The 25404-nt window shown below is 48.0% G+C and overlaps 1 protein-coding gene across 5 annotated transcripts in view; it reads left to right on the forward strand.

The window, feature by feature from the left end:
• Positions 1-25404, forward strand: part of CD274 (CD274 molecule) — a 210001-nt gene that overhangs the window by 126741 nt on the left and 57856 nt on the right. For all 5 annotated transcript variants that reach the window (XM_069626019.1, XM_069626017.1, XM_069626015.1 and 2 more), the window contains one exon: positions 6766-6876. In XM_069626019.1, the coding sequence (XP_069482120.1) occupies positions 6766-6876 (111 nt within the window). The remainder of the gene's footprint in view (positions 1-6765; positions 6877-25404) is intronic.

Here is a 25404-nt window from a genome sequence, read left to right on the forward strand (position 1 = left end):
GCTATAGTGGCAGCATTCTGGCTAAATCATTTGGCCTTTGCATGATCAGGACTCCTGTCCTGTTTCTATGTCCACTAGAGGGGGATTTGTTGAACAGTTGAATACGGGCGCAGGACGAGACGCCCGTAGCGAGTAGTGACTGTTGGAGTACACCGCCGGACAGGTAAGGATTTCATTAGAGTCGGGCTCTGGCATAATTGTTATAAATATTGGAACACATGAGCGGATTATTGAAATGTCACTGCGGTATTACTAACTCCCCGGCATATGCTCGGCTAGTGCCCCCGAGGGAATATGGGTCTCATACCACGTATTATTGTGCAACAGCAGAAATGGGCAAGACAAGCTCTTATGAGATCATGACCCCATGGCGCTATGTGATCTTTTATGTGCAATATCGAATTCCTAGCATACAGTGAGGGCCAGCTTGAGCGCCCGACAAAAACTGTGTCACTCATTTCCGTTTGACTTCAGATCAGAGACTGCATAAGAGAGGGAAGTAAAAGACGTTTACACATGATACCCATCAGTTTGGACAACAACTATTCAACTGGGATTATCATTGGTAAGCAATGTGTCGAGGTACACCATTTGTTACTAATAGCAAAAGAAGAATTTTTGGTTGACACTTAGGTAGCAGAATTTTGTCCTTCTTTATTAAACATGGAAAGGGGGCAATCTCACCTGCCCTGGAACTCTATAATAAACAAGCAGTCCCAGCAGCCATGTATGGCTCGGAACTATGGGGACATGATAACTCCCGTATGTGAAAACACATTTCTAAAGAAATTATACTACCAGTGTCAGCACCGTCAGCTCTGGTCCACCTTGAACTAGATAATAATGGGGTCACATATCAGATTTTGAATAGACCAGTTATGTTCTGGCCCAGAATTTGCAATGGGGAAGGGTTAGAAGTACATAGGAAGGCGTTGTCACATGTAATGAGACACGAAGTAGGGAAAAGCCTAAAGTGGTTAGACCACCTGAAGGACTGTCTCCTAGAATTAGCCATGCCTGAGGTATGGAGTGAACCCCAGGTACCATTGGTATGGAATTTGACTGACCGAAGAAACAAGGTAGCTGTTTTTCGCTAATGCCTGAGCTCAAACTATGTAACCAGGTGTTAGTTCCGAAATTAATTTATGGGGCAGAGGTCCGGTAGGGCAGTTAGGAATGGGCCCAGGACGAGTCATTTATTTGGAAGCGATTCCTGAGCCTTCCAGGGGGTACCATGTTTCCGCCCATCAAACATATTCTGGGTATCACATCCCTAGATTCCAAAGTCCTCTGGAGAAGAATTCTTCTTTTGCAATCTATTATGTTTCTACCAGCATCCACCTATTTATCCAACTCGACGCACTCTTTAACCTGGGTAATTGTGTAGCTCTTAAGGCCTGGGTGAATTCTGTTTTGACTGTTGTTAATGAGAGATCCATATTTCTGGAAGAACTTGATCGCAGAGCAGTTAAGGTTAAGAAGCTACTTTTTGAAGAGGACTCGATCAAAAATAGGGAGAAACTCTGCTCTTATAAGCTGTTTGAGCATTTTTTCATGGATATTAAATCTTTCAATTTTCCCCTGAAATATATGACCAAACAGGCTATAAAACGCCTTAGAAATTTCTGGCTAACCATCAAATAAAACTTGTTTCCAACTACGATGTCTTATGTGGCCGGTCAATGGCTTCATCATCTGTGTTGGTGTTGTAGACTTAATGGTGAAACCTTGAAGCATTTAATTGTGGAATGTCCGGCCCTAACTGCTTTACGTGAGGAAACCTTTATATCTTATTTTCTTACTTGTCCTCTGTTAACTTCGGAAACATTTTGGTGGAACTTATTAACAAATCCTAATGACAGGCTGCTCATTAATGTGTCAGGAACCCTCCGCCTGCGCGGTACACCTTGCCTGGACGTGGCCATGTCAGGGATCGTTTGTTGCTTCCTTGGCTCTTGGCACAAGGGCCGCTCCAGCGGCGAAGGACTACATCCCCCAGGTCCCCCTTCGCCCATTTCACGGGCACGTCAACACATCATCACGCAACTGGGAAGGGCCATTAGCAACAGCATTTAGCAACGGCACACCTGCCGGGCGACGCTCCTTAACCGTCGCGTTCGCCCGGCAAGGTTGCTTTGGTCTTTGTGTCCTGTGCTCCTTGAATCTTGCTCCTGAACTTTAGGTATTGTTGTCCCTTTTGGAACGCTCCCCCTGATTTGCTTTGTCTTGTTCCTTGTCTGTTTCCCGACGTTTGTACCCTTCGGACTGATTGCCCGGTCCCCTGACCACAGGACTCTGTGCATTCTATTTTGCCTCTTCTCCCAATTGTTCTACATCTGGCATTCGGTTCCTGTTTTCCCTGCCCCGGCGTTCCCATCCGCCTCGGCATGTTGCTGATTCTGTTTTCCCCCTCCTGCAGTCCCGGCCGCCTCGGCTAGCCTCCGCTTTCCCTTTCCACACACTGTGACGGTTTCTGCCGTCTGCTCCTCCCTGCTCACAAACCCCTTCTGGCACAATCACATTTTGAACTGTGGCTTACATTAGGTGCTTAATTCTCCACTGACAGTACGGCTAGTCCCTCTTAGCCCAACGACTACCCGGACACCTGCTACTCACCTGGAACACCTACCTTGAACTTACTGGATCCAACACAACGCATCACTCCTCGGATTCTATCTTCTTGGATTAACCTTTTCTTGGATTGTGGACATTGGATTGTGGACATTGCGGGACTGCCAATACGCCCCACATGGGGTTGAATTAGTTTCGCCCTCGTTCCGCCCGGGTCAGGGTAATCTGACTGTTGCTTTCCACCACCTTCCACGTTTTCCAGCAAGTAGGTTCCAGGCTTGCACTTCACCATCTACAGGTAGGAGTTGGGGATTGCATGGGGGTAGAGACTGTTGTGCACCTGACGGAGTCTGATCTATGTATATGCTTTTCTACCTCTAGCTCTGCTGCTGCCGGCCTTTCGACCTGAGCCCCTGGCCTGACAATAGTATTTACACTCTGCAAGCCGCGCTCTCTGGAGGAAAGTCTCTCTGTGATAGGAGACGCCATGGGACCCGGATCCCGACATAATGTGATGAATTTACTAAAGTTGCTCTTTCCTCTATATGACATTTCTCTGGTTTAAAGATGCTCTTTTTTTCTTTTAATATGGAATTTAAATTATGTCTGTGCATACTGTAAATCTCGTTTTATGTATTTTTCTACTCGAATATGTGTGTAAAGATTCTTTTTTCGCAAACTAAATCACACACAAAATAAATACAATTGTTATCAGTGGATTTTTGTTTGAACTTTTGTTTGAACTTGGAAGTCACAAGAACTGGTTCAAGACTATTCTTTTGAACATTTGGGAAGTTAACTTTAAAAACCCTGCGGAAGGGATTTTCCCAGGACAGGTGAGGGTCATCCAGATATTTTTCAATTCTTGTTTAATATCTTATGTTGTTTTATTATTTGCTTTGAATGTTTTGTTGTTTAGTGTGAGGGCCAGTTTACCTATGTTCGGAGTGGTTCCCTTAGCATTTGAACTAGGTAGGGAATTCCCTCATAAAGTAGGACAAGCAAGGCATATTTTGCGACATTTTACTTTAATAAAGTGTTTAATCTTGAAAATACTACAATCAGTTGTCTGCCTCGCATTAATGACCCCTCACAAGCAGATGCTACTTCTGGAAGTTCATGACAAATCACTTTGACTCCAACATCTGACAAATCTGGGCAATGTGGAACAGGAGGAAAGGGTGTGAGTGAGCCTTGGTCAGCCAGTTGTCCTCGTAGGCAAATGTTTGAGTGCCCTCAAGGTGCACAGTTACCCCCACAAACAATGCCAGAATCTCAGAGAAGGCCGTTAGGCTCATTTGAGTCTGAAAGGCTGAGCTTGAAACTGAAAGTTGGAGCACTGAACCGCAAACCTGGGAATTCTTCAATCTGACCTTGTTGGAACGTGGAAGTAGGCAACATGGATGGATATGGAGGCCAAAAAGTGTCCCTCAATATCAAGGGAATTATTATTTGTTAAGTCTCCACCTTGAATGATTTGTTGATCACTGAGAGTTTGAAAGCTTTGAGAGTGTGGCCCAGTCTGTATTTCACTGATGCTTTCTTCATCAGAAAATGCTGTAGCAGAAACCTGATCTTTTTTGACCGAGGAGAACGCTTGTGATTGCAGCTTTCACAAATAGGTCTTCTATCCCCTGCAGTAAGGCCTTTCTCTTGTTCGTCCTTTTGGGAACAGGGTTGAAGGTGGTTCTGGAAGGGGGAGGAGACAGGAATTCTATCTTATATCCAATCCTTACCACCCTCATGACCCATTACCAATCCTTACCACCCTCATGACCCATGATCTGCTGTTGTCTTTGTTCATGTGTCTAAGAAACCAGAACAGAGCCCCAACTGGGAGGCTTTCATTGTATGGACCTGTGTTGTTTTGGAGTTGAAGACAATTTGCCTGATGTCTGCCATGATCCTGTCCCTGGTCTTTAAAGCTATTTGTTCTTGGACAGGAAGGAGACCCCATACTGCTTTCTACCTTGTCTGTGGAATCTCGAGTTCTTGTACATAGAGGGCTGCTTCTTCTTCTGACACAAATTATTGGTATCAACCACTTTCATTGCAACCGATCTCTTCCAATCCCACTTTACTGCATTTCTTTTTACTGTTTTGTACCACAAATATTTGGATGAGGGCTTTGTGAGGTATATATAAAGGGGGCAGGGGAGCAGTGCAGTAAGGTAGGGGCAGGGTTCCCCACACATTTTGTGGTAACAAATGCTAAAATAAATGCATACTTATTGTTTCAAAATGTCTTGTGGACTTTCAAATTGCATCCTTCTTGCAGTAGAGTATTGGAAAGTTCAACATGCCAATCCCGAACATGGATGTGTCTTCTTCACACTTTTGTTGCCCCCATGATCATAGCTGCCATTCGAACTCCATTAAAGATGAGATTGGAGTGAATTTCAACTTATGTCTTCATTGGCCCATCTCTGAGGGCCTGGTTGAGATCTTGGAATCCACTAAAGACTGCGTAAAATAAATAGCAGTATATGTTTTGCACCTTAAGAACAGATGGCCCCCCACATACACGTTTTTCAAAGCCCTGTCCTCGTTCCTGTCCGCTGAATACTGTATGGTTGGCTCATCTATCATAAAGCGTCATCCCGTCAAGTTAGGGAGGGTGTCAGCCACCTGGACATTCTGAGTCAGAGATTTCTCCTTTCCTCAGAGGGGGTAGTGTTTAGGAAAGAAGCTAAGCATGGACATTCTTACTGACTCCTTCCATTTCCATGTAATTATTTTCTTAATATCAGTTATTACTGTCAATACATTTGATGAGTGCTTAAACTGGTGCATCCTCAGATCGTTGTCCTTTCTTGGGAGAATTCAGTGAGAAGAGCTCAATATTGTCAGTCACTTCCTCCATCTCTCCAGCCACCGCCTTCCTAGACAGCTATTTCTCCATTTGGTTATCCTCCTTGGAGGAATCAAGCTCGCTTTAGGAAGATGAAGAGGATGAATAGTACGAAACTGTAGAGGAAAGGGAAAAAGATGTTGCCTGTATTTTCCTCCTTTTACTCTTGTACTCCCTTAGGGTCTGTTTCACAATTCTTCTGACTTAAGAGAAAAAGAGATCAGCCTTCTTCGATTATTTCCCCTTCCATCTCATTTTTGTAGGAGGAGAGGAGGATTCTGAATTGGAAGAAAAGAACTGGAAGCTTGCATACCCATATTCTTGGTTGTGGCCGCCTTTTTTTCAGAAGACACCTTTTTGTCTTATTCTGTATTAAAAAAAGACACTGATTGAGGTCAGAAAGAGTTTGTTCTAATCCTCTGGATCGTACATAGAAGCAGATGAATAGGACACTACACAAAGACATTCTCTTCCCTGTGAGCTAATGCCACAAAAGACACTCGGGAGCGAGAAGAGCCCCAGTTGATCCCCACACCAAGTGATAATGAATCCTGATGCTGATGTTTAGACCACTCATTGCTTAGGTGAGAAGCTGCAACCAGTCCCCTCTGCAGCTGGTCAGAAAATAACCAGCTAACATAGGGGAGCCCCGTGCCCATGGCACCTTCGTGGCAGAACAGACGCCCCATTCACCTCCTGAGCTGCAAAGAAGGGAAGTAAGCAGGAACAAAGCTGTGTTCTGCTCACAGGTGGGGCAAGGAATCCCAATCCTGCTCCTCCTGGCCTTATATCCTGTGTGCATCTCTGGGTCAGCAGGCCCTCTAAATAGTCTGGTCTTGTCACCACCATCAATGCTCTTCAAATCATCTGCCGCATGACAGAGGTGGGGATGCCCTGCCTCTTTGGAAAGCTCAAGCCCGACAGAGACCTGCCTGGGTGGGGAATCCTGAATTTTTGCTCCCCAGCCACTACGCTGAGAGGTAAAGCAGGCTGTTACCCAACACTGGTCCCTGTCAGGCGGCTGGAAAGAAAAAACTAAAGATTGTAATTAATGGGGATGTTATGTATGTATGTATGGAGAGCAGGGAGTGTGGAGCTACGAGATTTAGAAATTGGTTCCTGTATGGGTAGTGTATCACCTCAAACATAAGTACTGGGACGAGGATGAGGAACATTCAGGTAATTATCTAGGATTCACTATGTTTGGCACATTTAATTCTCAAGAGTTTTCTTCAAAAAAGGTGTCTAATATTTCATATAAATATGTAAATGTTGTAACAACAGGATTTCTATTCACAAATTCTGATTTTTCTGTCATCCTATTTCTCTTTGTTTTTATTTAGATGTAACACATCCTATGTTATGGCCAGAAAGAAGAGGCTATTATGGAGCTATTTTAGCCATAATTATAATGCTGCTACTGCTGATAGCTGTGTGGTGGAGCCAAAGTCATGGTAATGTATTGTATTGTGTTGTAGTTGTCATTTATCTAGCGCCTTTACCATTATTATAGTCTCAATGCGATAGTGGTGGGAACGCCTTCGGGGACCGAATTCCCGAGTGCTGTAGATCAGGGGGTGGGGGGTAGAATTAGAATGTGTGTGTGCATTTGGCCATTGCAAGGTGTAGGAGGGCTAGCAGAACTCCTATAAAAAGCATCCCACGAGTTCAGGTATGTGAATGGGTGCTGGGAGAGGTCAGGAGAAAGCGTGAGTGCACGAGACTCGATATGTGTCCAGCTGCCCCGAATTGGTCATAGGTGTTCGGTGCATACTAATGGCAGACATGTTAAGGGTGAGTTTATGTACCTAGTAACTCGGATGAGGATTTGTTGTAGACCTGTTCTAGGTGCACCTGTTTGTTCAAGTAGTGTCATCCTCGGTCGATTCTTGCGGCTCCGATAAGTAGATAGCGACATAGGAGAGTCTTCACAAATTACCATTAGTACCAAGGCCAGGAGCAGAGGTAATCTATCCTGCCAGATCTTTAAGTGCAGATGGGGCAATCCTAATACAACTTCAAGGTGCAAATAAACAGTCTGTCCTCAAAGGGCTTCAAGGCACAATGGCCGGTTCTCCCTATGGTCTTCAGAGTGCTGGGGACAGGGCATCATCATAAACAACTGCGTATATTGACAGGCTAACGAAAGAGTGCAACACCATTCACACCCCTAAGTGCATCACATTTCCTACTCCCAAAATCCATCTAAGTGCAACTAGTTTCCTAACCTCAAAATCCATCCAAGTGCGTCACCTTTCCTACCCACAAAATCCTCTTAAGTGCAACTCAATTCCTAGCCTCAAAAATCCATTCAAGTGCATTACATTTCCTACACTCAGCAATCCATCCAAGTGCAAAAATGTTCCTGCCCACAAAAAACCATCTAAGTGCAAAACATGTCCTATGCCCAAAAGTGCATCTAAGTGCAAAAATGTCCTACCTCTAAAAATTCATCTAAGTGCAAAACATTTCCAACCCTCTTTTGGCAATGCAATGAAAAAACGGTTACACAATGATGCTAGATGCAGGTTGGTTTAAGATATTAGGTAATAAGAGTGGTGGGGTTTTACTGGAGTACAGTATTAGCTGTACTCCCCACCCACACCACACTTACCTTTGGCTCGGGTAGTATAGCTCAGTGGCAACATGCTCATCTTGGAAGCAAGACGACGCAGAGCAACACAGGTTCGAATCCCGGGTCCGCACTTATAAACCTCTTTGGATTAAGCATGTTGTAAATAACCAATCATATTATGTGTTAAGCATCCCAAGTGAACACGGGCAAACACGTAGTGGAGCTGCCCTTTGCCTCTGGTCCCTAGCCGTAGCAACGCAGCTGGCCTCATGATTAAAGTTTGGGGCTGAGTGCACTAACCCTGAAGGCCGTAAACCCTCAAATTCTATTCACTTGTTGTACACAGTGCGCCACACAAAGAACTCATAATATCAATGTTTTGGACTATGACTCCCATGATTCCTCACCGTTGTCTGTACTGGCTAAGGCTGATGGAAGTTTTAGTCCCAAGCATCTGGAGAGCCACAGCTTCTTGACCCTAAAACTGTGTCCAGTAACGTGCCAGGGGCTATATCTGCAGCTTTATAACAAGTTCAAGGGGAGTCATGGAGCAAGCCGAGCAAACATTCCCAGATGCCTTTTTCGTGTAGGGATGTGACGCACGGGGCAAACGGTACGATTTAGAGCAAGGCTTCGAATACAGCGCAAGACAGGGAATTGCATGAAATAATTCAGTACTAGGTGGTCTGCCGCAGCTCACAGGTGCATTTCCCCCCTGCTTATACATGTATGTTTTCATCAGAAATCTATGTGCCCTGTAGAAGCACTGGGTGCACAGCAGGCCACAGTATAACTGCCTTTCTGACGTACATGTATGAGTAAAAAAATAAATCTCTTCAAAAAGACTTGCCTTGAGCAATAGCACTCTGTGTGCATCGTGTGTCAGGAAATTAAAAGCATTTCTCTGATCCCATGCCAGTAAATATTCCATCAAAATTCCATTCTCAGAAAATAAAAATGTCTGCCGCCTGCAGTTTTCAAGGCTAGCATGCTAATGACCTGAATGCGGCTCAAAACCAGGTTATGGTTTACTATGGCAGGATGTTGCCAGGGAACGAGGGGCTGCTTGCATATGCCAAGTGGCTGTCGTTACAATGTGAATGTTGCCTGTAGCACGAGGCAAAATCATTCCTTTTGTGACGCAATTTGAACAGTACCCAAGGGGGAGGTTTTTGTCAAAACAAGACATGAGGGAACCACAGGGGCGAGACAGAGAGAAGTGGGTAGAGGGTCCCACAGGTGAGAGCAAAGAGAAGGGGATAGAGGGAACCACAGGGGAGAGACAGAGAGTAGGGGGTAGAGGGTCCCACAGGGGAGAGAGAGAGAGAAGGGGCTAGAGGGTCTCACAGGGTAGAGACCAAGAGAAGGGGTAGAGGGTCCCACAGGGGAGAGACAGAGAGAAGGGGATAGAGGGTCCCACAGGGGAGAGACAGAGAGAAGGGGGTAGAGGGTCCCACAGGGGAGAGACAGAGAGAAGGGCATAGAGGGTCCCACAGGGGAGAGACAGAGAGAAGGGGGTAGAGGGTCCCACAGGGGAGAGACAGAGAGAAGGGGGTAGAGGGTCCCCCAGGGGAGAGACGGAGAGAAGGGGATAGAGGGAACCACAGGGGAGAGACAGAGAGTAGGGGTAGAGGGTCCCACAGGGGAGAGAGAGAAGTGGGTAGAGGGTCCCACAGGGGAGAGACAGAGAGAAGGGGATGGAGCGTCTCACAGGGTAGAGACAGAGAGAAGGGGGTAGAGGGTCCCACAGGGGAGAGACAGAGAGAAGGGGATAGAGGGTCCCACAGGGGAGAGACAGAGAGAAGGGAGTAGAGGGTCCCACAGGGGAGAGACAGAGAGAAGGGGATAGAGGGTCCCACAGGTGAGAGCAAAGAGAAGGGGATAGAGGGAACCACAGGGGAGAGACAGAGAGTAGGGGGTAGAGGGTCCCACAGGGGAGAGGGAGAGAGAAGGGGCTAGAGGGTCTCACAGGGTAGAGACCAAGAGAAGGGGGTAGAGGGTCCCACAGGGGAGAGACAGAGAGAAGGGGATAGAGGGTCCCACAGGGGAGAGACAGAGAGAAGGGGGTAGAGGGTCCCACAGGGGAGAGACAGAGAGAAGGGCATAGAGGGTCCCACAGGGGAGAGACAGAGAGAAGGGGGTAGAGGGTCCCACAGGGGAGAGACAGAGAGAAGGGGGTAGAGGGTCCCCCAGGGGAGAGACGGAGAGAAGGGGATAGAGGGAACCACAGGGGAGAGACAGAGAGTAGGGGTAGAGGGTCCCACAGGGGAGAGAGAGAAGTGGGTAGAGGGTCCCACAGGGGAGAGACAGAGAGAAGGGGATGGAGCGTCTCACAGGGTAGAGACAGAGAGAAGGGGGTAGAGGGTCCCACAGGGGAGAGACAGAGAGAAGGGGATAGAGGGTCCCACAGGGGAGAGACAGAGAGAAGGGAGTAGAGGGTCCCACAGGGGAGAGACAGAGAGAAGGGGATAGAGGGTCCCACAGGGGAGAGACAGAGAGAAGGGGATAGAGGGTCCCACAGGGGAGAGACAGAGAGAAGGGGGTAGAGGGTCCCCCAGGGGAGAGACAGAGAGAAGGGGATAGAGGGTCCCATAGGGGAGAGACAGAGAGAATGGGATTGAGGGTCCCACAGGGGAGAGATGGAGAGAAGTGGGTAGAGGGTCCCACAGGGGAGAGACAGAGAGGAGGGTATAGAGGGTCCCACAGGGGAGAGACTGAGTAAAGGGGATAGAGGGTCGCACAGGGGAGAGAGAGAGAGAAGGGGATACAGGGCACCACAGGGGAGAGACAGAGAGGAGGGTATAGAGGGTCCCACAGGGGAGAGACAGAGCGAAAGGGGAATAGAGGGCCCCACAGGGGAGAGACTGATAAAAGGGGATATAGGGTCGCACAGGGGAGAGACAGAGAGAAGGAGATAGAGGGTCCCACAGGGGAGAGAGAGAGAGAAGAAGATAGAGGGTACCAAAGGGGAGAGACAGAGAGAAAGGGGATAGAGGGTCCCACAGGGGAGAGACAGAGAAAAGGGGATAGAGGGTCCCACAGGGGAGAGACAGAGAGAAAGGGGATAGAGGGTCCCACAGGGGAGAGACAGAGAGAAAGGGGATAGAGGGTCCCACAGGGGAGAGACAGAGAGAAAGGGGAGAGATGGTCCCACAGGGGAGAGACAGAGAGAAGGGGATAGAGAGTTTGGGCACAGTAGGGGAGTAAGGGTTTGGCGGGAGCCCCCATTTTAAGAAAGGGACAAGTGATCAAATGGCCACAGCAAAATGTAACAACCAAATTGTCCACTTTTCGGACACTGCTGGTAAAACCGCATCGAGCCCTTTGGACACTATGGTGGCACCTGGGCAGCATCCAATGCTCTGTATGTTTGGGTATGCTGGTCTCCCACCCCTTCTGTTCCCTCTAACATCCTGCCCTCCCCACTCACCATTTTGTTGTACTATCCTATCCTGTATTTTGTCTCCCTCCCGTTTTGTGAATTGTGGTATTTTTGGACTGTCACTGAAAAGGGCTCCATTTAGTGCTTACAGCCTATTTTATCGCCGCCGCACAGGAACAAGCATTGGCAATGCCAGAAGGATCGCCATGGCGTGGAAGTGATGGGAGATTCTGAATATAGATAGATGGTGGGAGGACCTAAAGGGATTGTCTATAGCAGATGCACCAATGTGGCATGATGCAATTCAAACAGCAAGAAGAGAAAGCTCTGATGACACAACGACCTGGAACGCATTAGTACGGACTCTTCTCACCTCGCCTGATGACAAACCGTCCTGAGGTACTGGTGATGTTGGATAAGAGGACAGGGAAGGGAGCGCTGAGCGATGAGAAGGGTCGCAAGAGCCCAGCCACGGGAGCCAGGCATCAGTGGCAAGGACTGACCAGAGAATACTGCGCAAATCCTAGCCGTGGTTATAGCGGTAGTTGGGTTAAGGCGCACGGGGGAAGTTGGGGTTAGGCTGGGCAGGGAGGGGGGAATCGATGATTGTAACGTGTAATATGCTGCACAGTTTAATGTATTGTGTCAAGAAGGTTGGAACAAAATCAAACTAATAAACATGTTTGAAAAAAAAGCATTGGTAATGCCAACAGTTTGGGCTTTTGTGTAGGCATGGGAAAGGCACTTGCCAGGCATTGCCACATTGGTATTAACTGGTTATTGAATAGCAGTGCCTGACAATGCCTAATACTTATACACAAAACAAAAAAGTTGGCTATGCTAATACTTGTTTTTCACAGGACTTCAGCGAAGGACAGGCAGAGTGCTTATAAATCGAGAGGCTGAAGGTAGACCTGCTTAAGACGTGTTTGTATTACACCAGTATCAGGTACAGAGCTCCAAGTAAGTCATGAACACTCAGAGGATTGCTTTAAAAAAAACACTGGCAGGCACTTTGATTGCAACGTTTGATGGCAAGGCTTGATTACAGCAATCTCATAAGAGTTCCCATGAGTAGGTGATTTGGGCGGGGAGGGGCAGGAACTGGGTGTGAATTGCCATAAGGATTACCATGGCCAGTGAATGGGTTGGCAAATAAACAACCAGGGATGTCATTTCAACAAAATGCCAGGGGTAGCGGAAGTGAGATCACATGACCCTTGACCTCCTGATGACATCACAGGAAGTGATGTCATTTGACCCACCCCGAAGTGATATCGCGAGAAGCGATGGAACATGACCTTTCACCCGTTGACAAAACACGAAGTGGCATCACATAGCATTGTGCACTACAAAAAATATGGTTACGATATCACTATAATGTGATGTACATTTCATACAAGAATGGATCGCCATATGTATTGTTAAGATCAGTGCTTATGTGCCCATATTACCAAATTACTGTCAAGGCAAGCAGACATCCATGACCAAATGATAATGATGTGTTATCATATATCATTTTACAAACAGAAAGTGATGGCAATCCTCACGGCGCAGAAGGAATGATCAACATTGATGATAAGATCTGGCAACAAGTAGAAGGACAGTTCTGAAGGAAGGTCCTAAACCTGCCAGCCTCATTTCCTATGCCACACATTCGAGCGGAATTAGCTTTGCAATCACTACAATCTGTCGTGGTATGGAAACAAATGGATCTCTACAGGAAAATAACAAGCAAGACATATGCTTCACCGATACAAATATTACGAACAAAGAATACAGGTAAATCCGAGAAACCACTAGGAATATGGAAAGACGCAATAAAATACAAATGTGCAGAGGGAATCTCAAGAGACATGCTAATCAACAGACCCCAAAAGGCAAAAAGGAGACTGATAGAAAAAGATTGGATGAAGACAATTGAGATCAAGTCTAACTATGCAATGGATATTCCATGCAAACTGGACATTAGATCGATCAACCAGTTACCAGAGTATCTAAAAGCATTTCCATCATCGAAAATCAGAGACACTTACATGAGGATGAGATTGAACATTCTCCCGACACGGGAAATAATGGCAGCTAGGAGAATAACCCCAGATAATGAAAAATTCTGCAGATTCTGTGGGGACGAGGAAAAAGTTGAGAGCCTATACCATATCATTATGATTTGTCCTGCATTAAGTGAGAAAAGAAATCTAGCAAGAGGATGGTTTATGCAGAACTGGACGTCATTCTTACCTGAAGATCGATGGGCAATAATCCTACCTGGAAAGACAAAAAAACTGATATTTGCGGTAGTCTCGTTTTGGAGCGACATAACGGAGATTGCACAGACAGGATGAAAATGATGGAAAGTAAAAAGATACAAATATGCCCCAACAAAAAAAAAATGAAGAGAATAAAAATAGATAAAACACAGAAGGAATGTCCAAGTGAAACTCAGATAAAGATGAAAGGTTTGCTATGCAAACCAAAGCATTTAAAAAATAAATAAATAAATACAAAATGATATAGTACTTACGCTTAAGCGCTTTATATAGAAAAAATATACACCCAATATCACCCAAACTGTGTTGGTACTCATTTATCGACCTCAGATGGATGAAAGGCTGAGTTGAGGTGTTTAAGAACAGACTAAATCAGTGACTCACCCCTGAAGTGTGCCTGAAATAAACCTTTAATGAGTCTAGCAATTATTGTATAGAATTCCAGAAAGATACATTATTTGGTATTCCCATTCCTTCTTATTTAGGGTCACTGCTGAAAGTGTTAGACTTGTGGAACCCCTGTTTTTTTTATTTTTCTTCTTTTTTAAGGGGCCTGAACAAGAAAGTCAGCCACTCCAGAAGTAAAGAGCCACATGGTGCTGGCCACAGCCCAGGCGCTTGCATTACAAAAAAAAAACAAAAGAAAAAAAAACATTTTTTTTTAGAGGTCGCAAGAGGTTACAGTTGCGACCTCTGGTGACCCCTAAATGACATCCCTGAACGCAACCAAACACCTACAGGCGGCTGTTTCTCCCTCCTCATATGCCAATACTCCCCATATGTACTCTAATGCAATAGTTGCGGCTTGGCTATGCCACATAATTGCCCAAACTAATGAACTGCACACGGGTGACTGGGGAAGGAGGCTAGTGTTAGGCTATACATATGAGATGATAGGTTATTTATAACGCACTTAATACCCAGAGGTTTCTTTTATTTATTTTTTTTAACTTTTTTTTATTTGACTTGACAGCTTACCAGAAAACAGAAGGAGCCACACGGCGCCAGCATCAAAACACAAGCAATACACACATAAGGCAGTACATACTGAGTAGACTGAAGCATATTGAAAAGAGGCAATATACAAGGTATTGACAACTGTACCAAAGGGGTCAGCATCTACGGGGATCCTTCCGGAGAGGAAGGGGAAGAATTTGACGGTGAAGCCATAGCGGTCATATAATCTCGGAATCTCCCCCAGATGTCCCTCGACCTTGAATGGGGGTGTTGCATTGTGTTCCAGGACTGCTCAGTATCGTGAGCCCATGTGATTGACCTGAGCCACTGTGTGTAGGTAGGCGCCCTAGGGCGGAGCCAACATAGTAATATGCAGCGGACTGCCAACAGCATGCAGAGACCTGCTAGTTTCTTAGAATCGCGGGCCAACTGAGGAAGGTCATGGAACAAGCAGTGGAGTGGGGTGGGGGCAATAGTGTGTTCCAGAATGTCCGACAGTGTGGAGCAGATGTCCAGCCAGAACTGGGTTAGGCGGGGACAGTACCATAGCATATGGATATAGGAAGCTTGATCCATGCCACATCTGGGGCGTGTAGGAAGGGCGGTGCCGAACATGCGGTGAAGTCTCATTGGTGTATGATGGTACCTGTGTAGGACCTTGAATTGGATTAGTTTAAAGTTGGTGTTATAGGACACATCATGGGTGCGAGCACACATTCTGGACCACCGTTCATCAATAATTTCAACCCGAGATCCTCCTCCCATCTGCGCCTCAGCTTGGTGAAGGGGGGGCTGCTCTAGTCTGCAACAAGGAATAAAGTCTCGACACCTTACCCCTGAAGGAGAGAAAGGAACAAAGCTCCGCAACTATAGGCTCATCAGGCGGTAAGACGGGGAAATCAGGATACCTGGATGTGAGATTCTCCCGGTAGGAGGAGTATTGTAGCCACACCAAGGGCCGGCGTCTGAGTAAAAGAGGGAGATCAGGCCACTCAATAAAGTTTCCTTGTTCAAAGGCATCACGGAGCGTTAGAAAGCCGGCATCCGCCCAGTGAGATACCACTGATTGTGTAATGTGTGGGACATCAGGGAAGAATTTCCATAATGGCAGATCCCTGTGAAATGGGTGGGGTGCGCTGATCATTGTCCAGAGTTTGGTCAATGCCAGGGATGTACTAGCTACAGGATCTGCAGAGTTTAAGTCAGGGGGGATTGGCTTGAGGATCAGGGATCCAACCACTCGGTCACAGACCGTTAGTTTCTCCAGGCGAACATGTGGGGGGATCGATGGTATTGAACCAATGTGCAGCGAACTGAGATTGGGCCACCACCCGGTATCTGATGAAATCTGGTGCGTTGAACCCGCCCGACGCTTTGGGGGCGGTCAGCGTAGACAGTTTGAGGCGGACCGCCCCCGAGTGCCAGAGGAAGGTGTTACTTATAGAGCGCAGTGTTTGGAAAAAAGCATCCCCAGGCCACACAGGCAGATTGGTAAATCGGTAAAGTAATTGAGGCAATACAACCATTTTAAGTATTCCAATTCTGCCTGCTAGTGGGATGGGGAGTCTAGTCCAGCTGGAGGTTTTTGCCGCCAGGTTAGTAAGGTAACTCTGGTAATTGTCGTTGTGTGTCGGGAGACCACCACCCCCAGGTAAGTGAAACCAGACGGAGACCAGTTCAACCCATAAAAGTCAGGGGAGGGTGTGTTGAGTCTGTGAGTGGGAATAAGGTAGACTTGGAGCAGTTTACTTTCAAGCCAGATATGTCTCCAAAACGGGCCACATCCACCAGTATAGGGGCAAGGTTGGTTTCAGGGGAACGGATGTACAGAAGGGCATCGTCAGCGTAGAGGGAAACTATGTTGGATTGGCCGGCAGTGCGCAATCCCCTCTGTGAGTGTGATTGCCGAACTATATCAGCGAAGGGCTCCATAGCTATGGCAAAGATGAGTGGGGAGAAGGGGCATCCTTGGCGTGTACCTCTGGATATCTGGAAGCGAACGGAGCATCTGTCTTCCATACGGACTCAGGCCGACGGAGCGGTGTAGAGCAGCTTTATCCAGGTTAAGAAGTTGGGGCCGAACTTGCATTTCTCGAGAACTCGCCATAGGTATTTCCACAAGACCGAGTCAAATGCCTTCTGCATGTCCAGCGTAGCTGCAACCGCCTGTGTGGTTGGGCTGATCCTGCTGATCACATTGAAGAGCCTTCTTAAATTCAGGGAAGTGGACCTACCAGGGACAAATCCCGCCTGGTCGGGGTGGATGATGTGGGGCATGTACGGGGCTAAGCAGTTGGCTAGCAGTTTAGCGTATATTTTAATATCGCTGTTAATCAACGAGAGTGGTCGGTATGAGCCGCACTGAGTAGGGGGCTTACCAGGTTTGAGGAGCACTGTAATCACTGCCTCACGGAGAGATGGGGGAAGTATTCCTCTGTCGCACAATTCCTCCCATAGAGCTAGTAGGTGTGGTGCCAGGTGAGAGTTGTATTGTGTATAGAAGTCCATAGGGAGCCCTTCCAGACCAGGGGCCTTCCCAGATGACAGCGACTCAATGGCCTCGATAAGTTCCTCCAAGGTGAAGGGCCTCTCAAGGAAGCTGCTTGCGTCGGCTGACAGGACTGAAAGGGGAAGACTCTCTAAATAGGAGTCAATCTCGGGAACCAGGGGCCCGTCGGCCTCTGAGTATAGGGAAGTGTAGAACGAAAGGAACTCAGAATTGACATCCTGTGGGGAGGTGGCGAGTGAGCCATCAGGTCTTGTTATGGCCGGAATATTGGAGGCTCCAAGCTCACAGCGCATCAGTCTAGCTAGCATTCGGCCGGGTCGCTCTCCTTCAAAGTATTTCCTCACCGATTGAGGGGAGTCCAGGAACTTTACCTTGCGCTCGGCAAGGGCACGGAATCTGTCCAGCTCAGTTCCCAGCGCCGCTAGGGTGGCTGGGGAGTGATCTTCAGCATATTGGGATTCATGGATGGCCAGGGCCGATTCGCTAGCGGCAATATCGGTGCGGATGTCCCTCAGGATGCCACAACGTTTGGAAATGGCGATCCCTTTTATGTGCGCTTTGAAGGATTCCGAGAGTACAGCTTGTGTTGACACAGAGTTTGTGTTGATCTCAAAGTATTCCTCGATAGAGTATTCGAGTTCGGACGCGAAAACCTGGTCGAGAAGCGAATGAGGACTCATCCTCCACTGCCTGGTTTTATTGGCATTTAGTCCCCAGTTTAAGGAGATAAGAACCAGTGAATGGTCTGATAGTGTCCTGGGGAGTATAGCCAGGTGAGATAGGCATCTGACCAGCATGTCTCTAATAAGCCATATGTCTATTCTAGAATGGCAATCATGCACTGAGGAGTAAAAGGTGTATGTACGCGAATCAGGGTTCACCAGACGCCAGGCATCCACCAGTGCCAAACGGGGAAGTGTGGTAAGCACAGCATATGCTGCTTTAGACAGTTGGCGAGGTCTAGAGCCCGATCTATCTAGGGTGACGTCCAGTATTATATTAAAATCACCGCCCCATAAAATAGGAGTCAGGGGGTAGCCTTCAAGTAGAGAAGCCAGGTTTAGGTAGAAATTGGGGTCATCGACATTGGGACCATATATATTCAGGATGACTACCTCCTGATGTTGTAGTTTGCCAGTGATCAATACATACCTACCAAGTGGATCTATGTGGGAGTGGTGACATGTGAACTTCAGGCTCTTGTGTATTAAGGTGAGGGTGCCACGGCTTTGAGTGGAATAGTTGGTATAGTAACTCTGGGGCCCCCATTGTTTAGCGAATCGTTCACATTGCTCAGAGCGAGCTTGGGTTTCCTGTAGACATAAGATTTTAACTCTGTGGCACTCAGCATGGAGCTGAATCTGTCGCATCTTTTTGTAATTGCCTAACCCCCGGATGTTCCAGCTCATAAAGGTCAAGTCGGTATTAGCCATACCTCAGGAGGTAATGATTGAATTACTGTGAAGGGGTTATCAGCAAATGAAAGATGTACGATCTGAATGTATGCAGCCTCATATCTATATTTACAAGGTGTTTCGCTGTGGCGCATGCAGCGCCTCCGGTCGCTGTGAAGACTTTTTTTAACCATAACGTCCCCCTCCCCCTCCATCCACATCCCTCCCCCAAACAGAGGGACGAAACCCAACCAGAACCAAAACAAACACAAACTCTGAGGCATCAACGCCTGGGGGTCTGTTAGCAGCCGGGCGATGACGCGCCGGACAGGGGAGAGTGTGAGGAGAGTTATGCTATGCAATAGGATTAACCCAAGTATTCGGAGTAGGTGTGAGGTGCGAGGGTCCCGGCATTTTAGGCAGAGGACCAATGAGCACATAAGGATGTAGCCATGGGCCCGACACACTATCTCAAGAGTAGAATGTAGACCCAGCATGGGCAAGTCAGGATCCCGGGGCATATCCACCGGGGGGGCCCGGCCGTAGCGGGAGGGTAGTTACCAAACTGGGAGCACAACAGAGAGCAGGCATTACCGCACGCAATGTAACAGTGTGGCGCACAGGGCCACTTACGCAAAGGATTAATGGAGCAACATTAACAAAACTAGCAACCGGTGAACTACGGCTGATGAGCGGCCATCATGGAGGGGATCCGCCACGGTGATCCCACATGTGACTCAGGTGTAGCAACAACCATAGTGAAAATGAATCTTGGAATGACAATGCGTAGATCAATCGGGAATGTGTTCGTCTATAAACTTGAGGCCTCTTCTGGAATGGTGAAAAAGAATGTTTGGTTAGAGTGTTCGATCCTTAGTTTAGCGGGTAAGACCATGGAGTACTTAACTCCTAAGTCTCGAAGTCTCTTTTTGACCGCAAGGAAGGTTTTGCGCTCTTGCTGCACAGCCACGGAGAAATCTGGATAGAGGTGTATCCTTGCCGCCCCAAGAAGTAGCTCCCCCTTGGCCCTGGCTGCTCGTAGAAGGGCGTCGCGATCACGGAAATTTAGGATTCTGGCAATGATGGGACGAGGCAGTTCCCGGGCCTGGGTCTCGCGGTCAGGGAGCGGTGCGCTCTTTCCACCGCAAACTGCACCGAGAGCTTGGGGTTATCGAGGAGTGTAAGAAGGATGCGTTCCACATAATCCTCCATGGGTTATTTGATGTTGTCCTCTGATATGCCGACAATGCAGAGGTTATTCTGCCTAGAGCAGGATTCGAGGTCGTCATTTTTCTTTTCCACCGCCGACACCCGGTTGGTGAGAGTAGTCACAGCGGCGCGTAGGGAACCCAAGTCATCCTCTGCGGTGCCAACCCTTGTTTCGATCTCGGCAACCCTACTGTCCGTTCTTTCGATATGGGCCTTTATAGATGAGATGGTGCCATTCATATCGTCCAGTTTAGTATGCAGCGTGGTGAAGCCTTCGCACATGTACTCCAGCATTTTTTGTGAGTCATCGGGGGTTGAGGATGCCGAGGCAGTTGGCGATTCCTCTGGAGGCTCGGTCAGCGGCTTTGAGGGTGTTTTGGCAAACATATTTAGTGAGCTTTGCTTCTTTCCAGCCCCAGCTCCCTTGGTCATGGTGGCGAGTAGTGTATGGTGCCCAGGGCCTTAGAAGGAACAGCGATCAGGAATATCAAGCGCCACCCTGTTGAGCGCCCCGTGAGGGGTGACGCAAGGATAATTGTGAGGCCTGCTGGAAGCAGCATTAGGGAAGTTCCTCTCAGTCCCGCAGGGCCAGAGGTGTGCCCCTCGCAGCCGTGGGGGAGCGCCGACGTGATGCTGCCACCGGAGCGCTGCTTCAGTGAAGTAATGCAGGAAGAAATAGTTCAGATCAATGGCAGCAGGGGGCCACGCGGGTCAGTTCAGTGAGACGCTAGCCAATGCGACTCAGTCCCTGCGGGAGAGCAATGAGCAGGACAAAACATGCACCAACATGGTCTCCTTCCCTAGACCGTAGGACGCGGAGCGCCCCCACAGTTTAGCGCTGCTGGAGTGTTGCGGGTGGGACCACGGATTTGGTTCAGCACAATGAGGGGGGCAGGAGCCCGCCGGATCCGACCCTGCAAATCGTGATGAAAAGTATGTAAGTAGATGAAGCCATGCAGGTTAGCCCATTTGTACAGTTGCACCGCTGTCAGGAGAAGGAGAGCCAATGTTCCCGAGGCAGGGGGGTGGAGGCGTTCAGCAGAGTATTCTCCCCCGGTGGGCCGCCAGCATAGGCCCGAGCTCACTGGGATGTGTGACTGAGATGAGTGAGTGTAGAGGGGGAGTGGAGGAGAGAACAGTGGTGCCGTGCACTCCAGGCGACAATTAGGTGGGTGCCCCCGAGGTCCCCGAGGGGCAGCAGGACGGCAGGGCCGGAAGGCACGGAAACCAGCAGCCTGGGCTGGCCGCGAGGACCAGCGGTGCCTGTCACACCCATCCCCCTGCACCTCCTACATTGCAGCTGTCCGGATGTGTTCCTGGAGAGGGGGCGGCGGGGGGGGGAGCCGGCGATGTGTAGAGGAGCCACCACAGGACACAGGGAGGCAGCACGGGAGATCCAAGACGCAGAAGATTGTTGATGCCGGTGAGGGTGAGGGACAGGGGGGACAAGGCTGGCCGCAGCAGGATGACACAGTGTGCAGAGGGCAGCCTCGCCGGCCACGGCAGTTCGGCGCATCCCGGGGCTCGGCGCCCCTCCCCCAAAGCAGGCCGCCGCACCTCGCCCTCAAGTGGCCGAGCGGGCCGCAGTCCCTGGAGCCTCTGGGTGGGGAGAGTAGGCAGGGGGAACCCCGGCCCGATCGGGAGGCGTAGCTCGGTGCCCAGGGCACCCCCGAGTCCGGGACTTCACAGGGATGTAGCAGAGAGTCTACTGAAGAGGCACTGGGGTAATCTGCAGATTAGCCAAAGTTGATGTTATAGAATCAAGGATTGTGCACTCTCCCCGTCCGGAGCTCCACACTTAAGCGGCCATCTTGTTTCGGCGCAACAGCACCCCCCCAATACCCAGAGGTTTCTAAGCGCAGACCGGGGGATCAAACCTGTGGGGCCCCATTTTGTTTTGCTTCCAAGGCCATCAGGTTGCCCCTGAGCTATCCTCCCGAGACATACCAAAAGCTTGTCTGTTTTGAAAGCATGTACTTATTGAATGTTTACCATCTCACATTGTTCACTAAACCTTAGTGCTAGTCATTATAAATACCTATTAGTAATACACTGGAATGCTTTCATAATATTTATTTGTTTATTTATGTATACATTTATAGAAGCGCACATAACCCAGAGGCATCTAGGCGCTGACGTACTGCTTTTTTGGGCGATACATTTTTTTACAGATATTGTGCCTGAGAAGTTGATCAATATGCCCGTGTGGCTCAAGCTGAACAGGTGTTGCTAATGTGACATGAATGCTGCTGAACGCGCCTGGCGGTGATGACGTCATTGGAGGTGGCGAAAACACCCCTCCCTTTTCTCCCCAGACGTTACTGTTCTGCAGACCTCCTGGCCCATGTGCTACCGTTACTTTAGGGCTTCAGCCCCCAGGTCCTGTGGGACTGAAGTCTGCCGCTTACTGCTGTCCCCCAGTTTATTTTTTTATTTATTTAATTTAGCATTAATTACAGCGCACAAAACCCTCCGGTATCCAGGTGCTAGTGGCATTGAGGTGCATGGAGGAGTTACGAGAGCAGGGAAGGAATACCGTACGCAAGAGACAGAGCGTTACTTCATCTCCACTGTTGCCCCTTCCCCATTTGTTTTGTTGTGACGCAGTAGGGGAGGCTGCTGGAGGCGGAAGCTGTAGCATTAAGGGAACTAACTACAGCAGAACAGGCAAGTCCCCATGTCACTGAATATGGAGAGCCAGTGGTCCAAGTGAGCGGGAGCGAGCGGTGCTCCTCTACTTTTTGAAATTATGTTTTACAGCTCCTATACTTTTATTTCGTTTTAAAATGAAAGTATAGGAAGAAGTTGAAACATGCATTTTCAGTGCTCTGCACTGAACGTTGCCTTAAACAACAGGTGCAAGTGTTTGAGGGTTTGTATTGTGTGTGGGTGGAATTTTTGGGGTGTGGGGGCAGGCCAGCAGGGAACATAGTTCCTCTACATCTTTTCGTACACTTCGACCACTGTGGAGAGCAGAGTCACACAAGAAAGTATAGGCGTCACACGTGGGTGTACAGGATATATTGTTTGCGCCTTATGCTGTCTTCAAAACTCCCTTTCCCTCTAAAATGCCCGAATGACTGCACACCAGATCCCCTCTGGTTGCTGCGTGAGAGGTCGACCTGGGCATTCCACAGGGTCGGTTCTCAAAATGACCTACATCTCTGCTCCTGGCTGTAAAAGCGACGCAAGAAATGGCTCGCCTGAAAAGCAAGACTCTCACGGGTCAGCGGAGAGAGGAACACGGCCTCCCAGAGTTTCCCCTGTGTGACACGCCTGGCTCGGTGTGCAGGTCTAGAGTTTAGCAGCTGATAAGATGCTGTTGGGATCTGACCAGATACAATGACACCACAGAAAGGTGCTTAGACGTTTCTGACCCTCCAACAACGGATCATATAGGGCTTAACGTTAATGTTCCTGTACTCAGTGCCCATAACATGAACCTGCATTAACACAGCAGCCCGCTATCACTGCATCAAGAAACCATGTTGGACATGTAGTGCTTTAAATGGAAGAAAGAAGTGCAGGTACTCACCAATCTAGGCTTTAAATGAAGCCGGGCTCATTGCTCCCACGTCAGGCCCGGCCAGTTTATCTCACAATGTGTGACCTGCTGCATTTTAGTAGTTATCCATGTGTCTCACTTGCTCATTCGCTCTGTATCTCTGTCCACACACACACCCTCTCTATTTAGCTCTCTGTGTGAATCCATATTTTTTTTCTGAGCCTGACCCTGGGGAGCACGAGGCACTGCAACATCTCAGGGATCCCAAACAAACTCTCAGTATAATCGTTTTGTACTTCAAATATGATTCTGTCAGCCTAAGCAACCATCTGTCAAAGACTCATCAATCACAGATGGTTTTGACCTGTTACAGACTCTCCGCGGTCCAATCAATTGTTTTATCAAGATTGGACTACGCTAACCCCCTCTACCTCGGAGTCCATGTTTACCAACGGACTAAACTACAAAGAGCACAAAACGCCGCAGCCAAACTGCTACTAACGCTCGGCCCGAGAGACCACATCTCCCCAGCCCTCAAGACTCTGCATTGGCTTCCTGTTGCCCGAAGGGTGACCTACAAAACATTATGCATTTCTCACCGAGCACTGCATAAAACCGGACCTCAATATCTGCAAGACAAATTAAAACCCTATCACCCTCCACGTACTTTAAGATCAAGCTCAGCCGGCCTCCTAGTCATACCTAAAACAAACTCAGTCAGGTTAGGCGGATCATCATTTTCAGCCCTGGCCCCCACGCTGTGGAACGCACTCCCACCCCACATCCGACTCACTGAAGACCTCATGTCTTTCCGCAAACTACTGAAAACTTGGCTCTTCCCCTAAAACCGACACCAAACTCAAACTAACTTAATCTGCATAACAGCATCTCAATGACTTTACCAAATATTAGATCATAAATAGCAACGCAGCATCTTGATCCAAGCGAGAAATCAAAAACTAATTAACATCTATTGGTTAGCTAAAATGAACAAACAAAATAGAATGAGTAAAAAAGAATTAAACCTGCGAGTATATAAAATGAATATATTGTATGAGAACAGCAAAGTGGCTGAAATTAAAGAAATTGTCAAAATAAATGTAATGGACAAGAGGATCAATGTGGACGTAAGGATAAAATGGACAACAACAATTCGACTAAACAAAAGTACTAGATCTTAAATAACAATAAAACAAAAAACAAAACAACATCAAGATCCAAGCAAGAATTCGACAACTAATAACTTCTAGTGTAAACTAAAAGGACCATAAGAATAAAATGAGTAAAGTAGATAAAAGGAGTGAAGTGGAAAGCAGTAAAGCGGTTGAAATTAATTAAATGGATGTAATGATTGCAATGAACGAAAGGAACAAAATAGACGAAATGAATAAAGTGAAGAGGAGGGAAAATGAATACAGGAGGACGGATGAATACACAGACAGATGACATGGAATGTATGAGTGTATAGTATAAATGGAAAGTTCAGAATAGACGATTCAAATACATGAGACGGGTGTAGTGCATGGGACAGACGGAGAACACGTAACGGATCGAGTGCGCACGACAAGTGAGATAAGTTGAACCAATAATGCAGGATGAATGAATGAAGTGAGTGGAGCAGACAAAGACATTGGAGTGGAAGAAGCGCGTAGAGCGGATGAGTGCGTTGAGTGGATGAGTGCGTTGGACAGATGAGTGCGTTGGGCAGATGAGTGCATAGAGTGGACGAGTGTGTAGAGCGGATGAGTATGTAGAGCGGATGACTGTGTAGAACAGATGAGTGTGTAGAGTGGATGAGTGTGTAGAGTGGATGAGTGCGTAGAGCGGATGAGTGCGTTGAGTGGATGAGTGCGTAGGACAGATGAGTGCGTTGGGCCGGTGAGTGCATAGAGTGGACGAGTGTGTAGAGCGGATGAGTATGTAGAGCAGATGACTGTGTAGAACAGATGAATGTGTAGAGTGGATGAGTGTGTAGAGTGGATGAGTGCGTAGAGCGGATGAGTACATGGAACAGATGAGTGCGTGGAACAGATGAGTGTGTGGAGCGGATGAGCACGTGGAGCCGATGAGCGTGTGGAGCCGATGAGCGTGTGGAGCCGATGAGTGCGTAGAGCGGACGAGAGTGCAAAATGAATGAGGACATCGAGCAGATAAGAGCATGGAACAGATAAGAGTGTGGTG

The sequence above is a fragment of the Ambystoma mexicanum genome, chromosome 6p, assembly GCF_040938575.1.
Source record: "Ambystoma mexicanum isolate Mex_15411 chromosome 6p, UKY_AmexF1_1, whole genome shotgun sequence".
NCBI lineage: Eukaryota > Metazoa > Chordata > Amphibia > Caudata > Ambystomatidae > Ambystoma > Ambystoma mexicanum.